The sequence below is a fragment of the Anomaloglossus baeobatrachus genome, chromosome 10, assembly GCF_048569485.1.
Source record: "Anomaloglossus baeobatrachus isolate aAnoBae1 chromosome 10, aAnoBae1.hap1, whole genome shotgun sequence".
Classification (NCBI taxonomy): Eukaryota; Metazoa; Chordata; class Amphibia; order Anura; family Aromobatidae; genus Anomaloglossus; species Anomaloglossus baeobatrachus.
Window position 1 is genome coordinate 141,671,346 of NC_134362.1, and position 11,468 is coordinate 141,682,813.

Genomic DNA, 11,468 nt, shown 5'->3' on the forward strand with positions numbered 1-11,468 from the left:
TGATGAAGCGGCGATAGTAGCCCACCAGGCCCAAAAACTGCCTCACCTCTTTCACCGTGGTTGGTCGCGGCCAGCTTTGGATAGCAGTAATCTTCTCAGGATCTGGGGCTATGCCTTCTGCGCTCACCACATGCCCGAGGTACTGCACCTTGGGTTTCAACAGATGACATTTGAAGGGTTTCAGCTTCATCCCGTACTTGGCGAGGGCTGCAAACACTTCCGCCAGATGCTCCAGGTGGGCTTCATACGTCTTGGAGTATAGAATCACATCGTCCAAGTACAGCAGCACCGTCTCGAAGTTGAGATGTCCCGAGCAGCATTCCATAAGCCTCTGGAAGGTTCCCGGGGCATTGCATAGCCCGAATGGCATACTGTTAAACTCACAGAGTCCCATGGGGGTAGCAAATGCAGTCTTCTCGCGGTCTTCTCGTGCAACTGCCACCTGCCAGTTGCCACTAGTAAGGTCTAGGGTAGAGAAATAATTAGCAGTCTTCAATGCAGGGAGCGATTCTTCAATACGGGGAAGAGGGTATGCATCTTTATGCGTTATCTGGTTGATCTTCCAGTAATCCACATACATTCTCATGGTACCATCCTTCTTCCTCACCAGCACCAATGGAGCTGCCCAGGGACTGCAACTATCCTGGATGACCCCCGCTTCCTTCATGTTCCTCAACATGTCTTTAGCGCACTGGTAGTGTGCAAGTGGGATTGGCCTGTACCTCTCTTTAATGGGTGGATGCATATCCGTGGGGATGTGGTGTTGAACCCCCTTAACTCTCCCAAAGTCTAATGGGTGCTTGCTGAAGACCTGCCCATACTCCTGTACCACCCTGTATACCCCCTCTTTGTGGTGCATGGGGGTAGCCTCGGTGCCGACATGTAACTCCTGGCACCATTCCTCTAATTTTCCGGGTGGGAGGTCACTGCCTGAGTGTGGTGTAGTAGCTGCGGGGGTCGTGTCATGGATAGCATGTGCATCTATGGTGAACAACTTGGCTATGGTGGCATAGCGGGGGAGCCTGACCTCTTCCTCTCCACAATTCAGCAATCTCACGGGCACTCTCCCTTTTTTTACATCAATCACCACCCTGGCTGCCATGACTGTGGGTCAGTGTTCTGAAGGCAAGGGCTCCACCATTGCTGGGTAATCCTGTCCTCGGGATCCTACTGCTGCCCTGCACCAGATCATCATCTCACTCCGTGGCGGCACCACTAGAGGTGCGGCATCCATCACCTGCACACCACCAATCTCTCCACCTGTCATATTCACCTGCTGTCGCTGTAGGAGGGCCCGGATCTCACGCTGCAAAGTCCTCTGTCGGTCCCCTCCCGCAGTGGCAGACAACTGTTGCAACAGACTCAACACCTCCCCCATGCAGTGTTCAATCATATTGGTCCCGAGGACCACCTTTGGGTTACGGTCACTGGAGTCATTCAACACCACAAGCATCCCTTGACGTCTCAGCTCTGTGCACCCCACAGTCAGGGTCACCTCCTTGAATCCCACCTGGATCATAGGGAGCCCATTGGCTGCAATGATAGTTAACCCATCATCTGGAGGGGTAAGTTCACTATCAGCCCAATATTGCTGGTACAATGAATAAGGCATAGTCGTTACCTGTGATCCGGTGTCAAGCAGGGCCATGGTCGGGACACCATCCAAAGCCAGGGAGATAATGGGGCAGTCTCCAACGTACCGATCCCGCCAATCAGCTGGGCCTTGAGGGTCTACTCCTGAGGATTGGCCCTTGGCCTCAGGGGTTGCTCGTTTAACGGACACCGTCGGGAATAATGGCCAGTCTTATTACACTTGTAGCAAACAGGCGGTCCATACCATGGGTTGTTGTTCCTCCTCCGCTGCATCCAACGTGACGTCCTCGGGACTGTCGGCGAGCTGGATCTTTTCCGCAGGCTTGACTCTCGTCGGCAGCTGGAGAGCGGCGAGGATCCAGGTGACGTCCTCATTCAGGCGCCGAACTTGCAATGTTAAATCTTTCAAGGCCCCGGTGGCTGCAGCGGGGGCCGGCAGGGCCAACAGGGGGGGCGCTACCGAAACGGGAGCGGTATCAACCGGCCAAGATGGTGGGTCGGGAGCGCCAGTCTCTGATGTTTGCAGGGCCTTAATGGCCCTCTCCTTCAACACTGGAAAGTCCAGGTCGGCGTGCTCCAGAGACCACAGCCGCAGTTGTTTGCGATCTTCGGCGGACCCCAGGCACTGCAGGAACTGCTCCACTAGCATCTTATTGCCATCAGCCTCATTGATGGGGTCCACCCGCTTTAGCGTGCGTAGGGCTGTTTGCAACCGCAAGGCATAGTCTCTTATACTGTCCTTTGGTCGCTGTCGGCAATGGTAAAACTGCATCCGCAACTCTGCTTCCGTGCGGGTTTCAAAGGCGACCTGGAGTTTATCAAAAATGGTGGTTACCGACGCCCAGTCCGCGTCTGCCCAGGTCTCCACCTCCTACTCAGCTGCACCGGTCAGCTGCCCCAGGACTACCGCTGCATGCTGTTTGCCGGTCATAGCATACAAATCTAGGATCGTGCACATTTTCTTCCAGAACACCTGCAAAGCATCAGGCTTCCCATCGTACTGGGGTAACCAGACATCACCGGGCACATAGGGCAAGGAGATTGTCATTACCTGGGCGACCGCCGGAGCCGCGGCCTTACCCACTCATGCGGCCGGAGCGAGCGCCGCCGCATTCCCATCACCGGGCACTTATGCCGCCGCCGCTCCAGCGGCCGGCGCTGCTCCGCCATCGGGGTTGGGCGCAGACATCTTCCCACTTCTCCCCCTTGGTCTTTTCGCGGCACTCCCTCTTTCGGCCGATCAGTTTCGCTTTTCGACCTCTCGCTTTGCTGCACGGCCGCATTCCCAGGGGGCAGGGTTCAGATTTTCGCGCCCTTTCTGTGGGGAAGAAGACTCTGGTGGGAATCTTCGCGCCAAAATATGGCAGCAAGATGGCGAATTCTGCAAATTTGGCAACGGATCACCGCTGACTTCACTTCAAGGCGTACTTCACTTGGTAAGTGAATAGGTAAGTATTCTGTTCATGATGCCAGAAGAGTCAATGTGTACCGCCCCGCGCTCGGCTGCAGCCGAGCCGCTCGGATCCGGGCTCGTTGGTGGGTGGCTCGAGCGCCTCCGGACCCGGGGTCACTTCGCTCTCAAAGGGGATGCTGGCACTTTTGGTGGGGGCTTAGGTAGGTGCACGGCCGGAGCCGCGCTTGAGTTCGTGATGCCACCCACGGGATGTGGTGAAGGTAGACACCACCGCTGCAGTTACGGGGCACCCGGGGGAAATGGTTATGCAACAAGATGTTAACCCCTCCGTGGGCAGGGATGATGGCCCCGGGACCCATTGGAGGTAGTAGCTGTGCGGTGCAGGGCGGTGCACGGCTGGATGGCACTTTTGTACTCACTGTTATTGACACACACAAGTCTCTGGTAAACAAAGTTGATGGTGGTCGGTACCCGCAGCCGGCAGCGTTTGGTCCCCCACCTGGTTCGGTGGTCTTGGCCTTTCACCTGCACCATGTAGTGTATTTGGGCTGCCTGCGCTTCAGCGACGGGAGTCCGCTCCCCGGCTGTATGTATGTCGGGAGAACCCTTTTGCCTGCAGACACTGGCCCGTGGGATCTCTCTGCCTGTGCGGTGGCTTTCTATCCCCCTTGGTGGGCTGTTGTCTTCAGTCGGGAATTGGGTGGGAAAGGACCTATAGTCCAGACCGCAATCAGTCAATTAACTCAGTCGAGTGGGTTCTGGACCTCAATTCAGGGTTTGAGTACCCCCCTGTGTGCTCCGGTTTCCGAGACGGTTCCCTGGGTCGGTACCAGCGGGCCACTATCCTGTCCCGGTCCACCACGGTTCCACCGAGCCATCTTCCTGGCTCTTGCAGGATAAGGCCATTGTCTGCCTCCTAGCCAAAGGTGCCCGGGCTCCAACCCCGGCACCTGTCAGACTCCTTCACTCCTCACTCTCCTCTACTCACAATTGACTCAAACCGACTACTTTTTTCCTGCCTCAGGACCTCTGGACCCCTTGGTGGGCGTGGCCAACTGCCTGGCTCCGCCCCCTGGTGTGCCCATTAAGCTCTGAGGGAGGTGACTAGGTTTTTATGGTTGGCTGGTGTTACCTTATTGGGGGACAGGTGTAATGCGGGGGTCTACCTGTGACTACCTGGCTAGTCCAGGGCATCACACTACCACCAGAACTGCAACACCCGCTGGAGAGGACTGGTTGGAGGAAGGGCCTGTGGTAGAGTCGGTCGAGGCCCAGTCACCAGCAAAACCGGTGGCTAACCTCCAGGTCAGAGGGTTACGGAACTTTGGGACCCTTTGGGGTGGACTGGTGGGAAAAGAGCTTCAATTCCATCACCAAGGACTCCGTCAGGAATGCGGGGTGGTGTGACACCAGAGCTAGCGGTGGCACCAGGGGTTCAAGTGCTTTGGGTGGCGGGTTGAAGGGAGAAGGAAATGTTTTCCAACGTTTAAGAAAATGTGCCTCCCTGTATGGGAAGAAATGTTGAAATGTTTTATGTTTTACTATGTTATGCTTTTACACCGTTTTTACATTTTTCAGATGTAGTTAAAAATAAATGTAGGTGGCCGGACAGCTGTTTTCTACCAAGGGGGAGTGTGACGCCCTGGCAAAACAAACAAGAGACAAAAAAACAGAGACTGCACAAATCTTCTAAGTGCAGGACTCCATCCTCCTTGTCACACCAACACAAACCCACACCTAGGTACACAACATCAGGCAGCAAAGCCTAGTCACCCCCCATGACAATAGGGACACACCAGTGGGCGGGGCCAAGCGGTTGGTGACGTCCACATAGGGGTCCTGAGGTGTTCTGGGAGGGAGGACAAGAGTTTGAAGTCTGAGTCAGACAGTGAGGAGTTCAGTACTGACAGTGGAGTAGAGAGGAGTGTGAAGTGACAGGGTAGTCAGGGGTTGGAGCTCCTGAACTACTGGACTACTGACTAGGTGGCAGTCGGCAGACAGGGCCACATGCGACGGAGATCCAGTTGCGGGAGACCTAAGTGGACCGGGACAGGGTTGTAGCCCGCCGGTATCGACAGTGGATATCCGGTCCGGAGGCCATGCACGACGGGGTACCTGGACCCTAGAGCAAGGACAGCTTCAAGCACCTTTCCAATTGACCAGCCAGGGACAAGATTACAGGTCTTGTCCCACAGGAGGCCCAGATAGAACGAGACGGAAGCCCAACGAGTTCTTGCGGGCCACAGCTCCCTACACACAAAAATCACCAGGAGTGGACTTCCCCGTTTCAAGCGGAGTAGTCAAACTAAGGACACAAGCACTAAGTGCAGGAGGCAAGGACCCCTGTTTGCTGTACCAGGGTGTGGGACCCGAATACACCCGCCGGAGGTCACCGGTCACTGGCAATTTGGTTTACCATTCGGACTCTGTGTGCATTCTTCTAGAACCCAGTCCAACCCTGCAGAACACACTCCGCAGTATGATTCCCCATCCACCTGGGCCCCGGGACAACACCTCCCCTACCCGTGGAGGGGATACCATCCTGCTTCCCCGCTCCATCAGCCCCGGGCGTCCCATACCAAGGCAGCGGCGGTGTCACCAATCATTACCGCAACCCACGGGTGGCGTCACTGAAAAACTCTCCCCTGTAACTAACCCCTTTTATTTAGTTGTGAGGACAGACAGCAGCAAGAGTCCCAGACATTGCTATCACTCGAGCCATGATCCCGGATCCGAGCGTTCCGAGCAGCCCCCCTGCAGTGGTCTGTCCCCCCTCCACAACATAAGTCCCCATCTAGACCTGTACTGTAACCTCTTACATGTTCTGCAGGACTGGTATCCACCACTATATGATCACCATAAAGCAGTAATATCGGTGTTGGCCTTTGTATAGAGATTGATTTCCAATAACAGCTCAGTTATCTTCTCATGTTCCCCTGCACCCATGATTAGGGAGCTCCACCATAATTGTTACCATGGTTACCTGCTTAAGGGCCCACTCAGATGTTTTGTCCCCCTGAGCTGAATCTCTAGGTATGCCTCTGGTTGTCACCCACTGCAATACATCTTTAATGGCCCCCATAAAGTATAATGCCAATAAAAAAAATCTTCACATGCACAGTTCGAAGACCCCACAATGGCCTTAGCAAAGTATGATGCCCTCACAGTTTCCCCAAAACAGTATGATTCCCTATCAGAGACCCTCAGATACTATAATATCCACACATTATGATGCCATCACAGTGACTCCCATCACATTATGATGACCCCCTCACAAACAGTTTGAGGTACTGACCGTGAGCCCAATCACACTATGATGTCCCCAGACAGTTGTACTGAGTGAGACTCAGACTGATTGGTAACAAAACGGAGACAGTTGCGCTCTGTAGTGCCAAGATATGCACCTGTTCACATTAGAAAGGTAGGATGTGCCATCAGTCTTTCAAACTGTTTGGTGGCACAGGAGACTGACAGATTCCTGTTACACTGTTCAATTCAACATTATCTGCATCTGAAAAATGCAGATATTCAAATTACAACACTGGCCCCCTGACTCACAGGCTCCATAGCAGCTCCGGTGGTCAGCTACCATTAGCTGTAACCTCCTGCCGATGGCCCAATCTCTATGCTCTCTAATACTGCAAGACAATGTAGTTTTTCCATTGCAGCATTGGAGGAGTAGCACTGAAGTTGGTTGGATCAAGTGGTAGACTGCAACGAAAGCCGGTAACCTACCTAGGTAACAAGCCATAAACAATAACATTAAAAATCCCTGTTCTAGAGCATGTATCAAGCATGAATGATAGGATCCCAATTCCATTTGTTTTAAATAAGAATGGCATTTTTGCAATTAGAAAAAACATTTGCCTCAAATGCATGATACAAATGTTATGCGGATATAGTGTAACCACACACTCCATTATTTGGAGAATTATAAAATTGATGTCCAGTCTTACTGCAGATTGTGGTCATTTAGAGCTGTAGACTGGAAGTCCTCGGGGGCAGGGCCTCCCCTCTTTGTACCAGTTTGTCATTGTTACATTTGTTCATTGTAATGTATGTGGAGACACGGGGCTAAGTGGGTGCTCTCGTCCACTAAAACCCGCCGCCTATAGAAAGACAGCGTGGCTCAGGGCTCATCCCAACTGAACGCCGGCCTCCTTAACCGTGGGCGTAACACTACTCAGACAACACAGGGTGAGGGAACCACAATAATTAGACTTTATTGGATCCCCAAAATATTAACGGCACATAACACATAACCAGCAAAACACAAAAATGTAACAGGCAACAGAGTCTCACCCTTCCGCTGGCTCACCAGGGATTTAGAATGTCCATGCCTCAGAGCTTCCAGGGCCGCTTACTCCAATCCAGCAGCACCCCCGCTTTCGGCGGGCACCCACTGAGAAAGGAATAGCGCCAGATTTAGGAAGCTGTGCGAGGTCTGTAAAGTCTGTAGCCAGGTGACCGGATTGTCCCAACCTGAGTGTCCTCCTTACGTAGTCCTGGTATGATGTTACAATCCTGGCAGCCGGAGTCGAAATCCCTAGGCTGTGGATATGGTCTCCAACCGGAACCGGAGTCCCCAGATTGAAGCCATAAGATATCCTGATCCTCTAGTCAGCTCCAAAGAGCTTAGACTGGATCCATCAGCATCCATCAACAACCCCCTGGTGGCTTAAAGAAGTCCCTTTTATAGCCACAGCCTTCCACTTAGATACACTGCGTCCTCATCGATTGGTTGGACAAGAGCGCCTCTCCCATTGGATGAATCTCAAGCTGCATGAACAATGTTCATCCAAATGATGTCTACAGAAAGACTGAGGGTATACATGTAGTCTGGGAGTCACCGACTAGACAATGGCTACTAAGTTAATCACATTAGCAATACACAACTACAATACAATGATTACTGGAAAAGTCTGGAGAAACAATACGTCTGGCTTTCAGTGGCCAACACAATTACATGAGTCCAAAAGAGTCTTGTAAAAACAATGAGGGACTTATCCCCTGTCTATAAACAATCTATCATCCTGTCTGGCTGAATGTTAAGAAACTTTAACCCATGAGAGTCCATGTCGTCACAATGTATATCTGTATTTTGTGTGTAACCCCTTCACATGTACAGCTCCAAGAAATCAATGGTGTGCTATAAATAAATAACATGGATGATTGCTTAACTGATTTACTGACATCACCGTGCATGAGAAATTCCAGATCTGGAGATAACCAGGAGTGACCTATGGTGCCTTGTTCTGTGAATGAGGCTCCATAGCTTGTAGTATGGATTTTGGGGACCACTACACAATGTAGTTTGTGGGATTGTCTTTTTTTTTTTTAAATTGGTGAATGATTGATAGTGTGGGGGAGGCTTTATTCAAAATAAACTTTTTTCTTGTGTGCAAGTATTGTTTTAACCTTACACTTAGGGTACCGTCACACTTTAGCGATGCTCCAGCGATCCCACCAGCGATCTGACCTGGTCAGGATCGCTGTTGCGTCACTACATGGTCGCTGGTGAGCTGTCAATCAGGCAGATCTCATCAGCGACCAGTGACAAGCCGCCCAGCCACCAGCGACGCTGCGCTTGGTAACTAAGGTAAATATCGGGTAACCAAGCAAAGCACTTCGCTTGGTTACCCGATATTTACCTTCATTACCAGCACACACCGCTTAGCGCTGGCTCCCTACACTCCTAGCCAGAGTACACATCGGGTTAATAAGCAAACCGCTTTGCTTATTTACCCGACGTGTACTCTGGCTACGTGTGCTGGGAGCAGGGAGCCAGCACTGGCAGCCTGAGAGCAGCGGACGCTAGTAACCAAGGTAAATATCGGGTAACCAAGCAAAGCGTTTCGCTTAGTTACCCGATATTTACCTTGGTTACAGCTTACCGCAGGCTGTCAGAAGCCGGCTCCCTGCTTCCTGCACATTCAGATCCTTGCTCTCTCGCTGTCAAACACAGCAATGTGTGCTTCACAGCGGGAGAGCAACGTCCAAAAAATGAACCAGCACTGTGTGTAACGAGCAGCGATCTCACAGCAGGGGCCAGATCGCTGCTCAGTGTCACACACAGTGAGATCGCTAATGAGGTCACTGGTGCATCACAAAAACCGTGACTCAGCAGAGATCTCGCTATGTGAGAAGTACCCCTTACTGGGTTAGTAATTAGGATGTCTGATAGACGCCTCTCCCTTACTAATCCATGGCCTTGATGCAAGCTAACAATTCACAGATAACATCAACCCCAGAAAATATTACTCTGATTGCCACAGCACCAGAACAATCAGGACTAGCCGGCCAAAGATCCAGAATTGGCACAACTAATGTGATGAGCCACTTCTGGGTCAGCTGTGGGCTGGTATTTTAGGCTCGGAAGGTCCAAATAACCATTATCCTTCCAAGCCTGATAATACCAGCCCGCAACTGTCTGCGTTACCTTTTTACCTTGGTTGGTTTTCAAAAATAAGGAGATCCTAGGCTGTTTTTTTTTGTTATTCATTAAAAATTAAATCACACTAAAAACACCCTTTGGTGCCATATGAAAGATACTAAAGGGTACAAGTGTACAACACTGCCTATATGCCTGCTCTAATCAAAACTGTCCCTCCTACATCAACTCTCCCTGAACTGCACTGTGCCGAGCATTGCACCCCTGGGTCTCCTATAAGACCTGATGAAGCGATACAGCTGGCCAATCACAGTAATACCATTAACCATCATGACTATGGCATTACTGTGATTGGTAGGCAAACCCCACATGTTTAGTGTCCAAAACATGGCAGCGAAATATGTGGGGCGGGAAATCGAGCATGGTGCTCGACGCCCTCAATACTCAGCCGAGCAGCACACTCGATAGTCAGCCAAGCAGCACACTCGATACTCAGCCGAGCAACGGGCATGCTTGAGAACCCCCAATGCTCTATCGAGTATAGAGCACGCTCGTGCATCACTGAAAACAGATTTTACCCAAGAACTTAGAATGAAAGATCAGTCCAAGAGAAGAAAAAAAGAAACAGATTTCTCTGATAAGATATATTGCAAAGTTGTTGATTTTCATGTGTACTAATGATCTGTGAAATAAAAGCAACGGGTTTTGTCCGAATTTTTTTTAACAGCACCCCATCTGTCCATAGGACTGAATGGTATTGCATCGCAGCCTCATTTAGATAAATAGCGCTGAACTGTAATACCAGACACATCCCATGAACAGCTATGTGCAGATTACGGTTTTGAAGAAAATACAACAGTGAATTGTCAACGTTGCACAAGATTCACTTTGTTTTCCATTATTTGGGGAGTAGTTCCCCTATACATATAGCATACTATGTATTAGACATACAGGATTTCTATGCACTCAAGATGGTATATAAACCAACATTCTATTCAGATTTACCCATATGGGAAATAAACTATAACTACAGGTAAAAAGGAGAGTAGCCTCTTGTTGATCCCAGATAAGCCCCTTAGCTTTTGGCCATGTCCATAATACCGTCATAAATTAGAATAGTAAATTCTTAGGCAATGAAAAAAAGAATCTAGCAACCAAATGCAGAAAAATGAAAAATACATTAATTATAAGAACAAACCACGAACAGCTGTTAGAAACCTTATACCCCAAAAGTATGAAAAAATATACCCGAGGAAGAACGGATAGGTAAAAGGTGATAAATCGAGAGTCCATCACTTACCAGTTCCACTATAACAGCAATTTGCATCCCACCTGCTCTGTTGAATGCCCATGGAAAATTAAGGAGTCCAGCTCCCAATGCAGACTTTAACATGATAAAAATGGCTCCAATGGAGGATAAACTGGGGGTCCCATATTCCGCACCTGGCTCAGCCAGCAAGCTGATGCTCTCTCTAGCTAGTTCCTCCATTCTCAAGGACCCTTTTTAAGAAACTGACACATGACCATGAGTAGGAGCTTATAACTACAGCCAGGAGGACCTCCCATAATTACAATTTAACTGGACCTTTTTGTTTTAAATTAACCCCTGTGATTTCAGAATTAACAATGAGACATGCTCCAGAGTCAAGAGAGAGGGGGGGACTGTCCTTCCAATCATTCATCAAAGGCTGGCAGGATTGTGCCTAATCCACAATGCAAAGTGCTGCAAATTTAATTAGCAAGATTCCAGAATTAGGAAAATGATTTCACAGGGACGTGTGAGATACTGACAGGCGGTGTGTGATGAGACTGTGGACTCTTTGCAAACAGATATATTAGATCTCAGCAGAGTGGGACATATCGTGTGGACACAACTCCAACTAAAAGCTACACACTGGAAGATTAGACATAAATGCCGCAAACGTGTCATTGACAAGACCGACTTGGACTAAAATTCAGCCCTGGCATTTGGAGGTGCACAGGCCCACTTTGCGTGTGGTGAATGTGTAATATCTTTGTGCACTTGTAGGTTGTGTAACACGACCATGTAGCACCCACGGGGCAAGGGGT

General features: G+C 50.2%; 1 protein-coding gene across 1 annotated transcript in view; it reads right to left on the minus strand.

Moving 5' to 3' along the window:
• The window catches only part of SLC38A8 (solute carrier family 38 member 8), a 123,751-nt gene extending 112,864 nt beyond the window's left edge, over positions 1-10,887 (minus strand). The window contains exon 1 of the mRNA XM_075326699.1: positions 10,699-10,887. Coding sequence (XP_075182814.1) covers positions 10,699-10,887 — 189 coding nt within the window. The remainder of the gene's footprint in view (positions 1-10,698) is intronic.
• Positions 10,888-11,468: the final 581 nt, after the last annotated feature.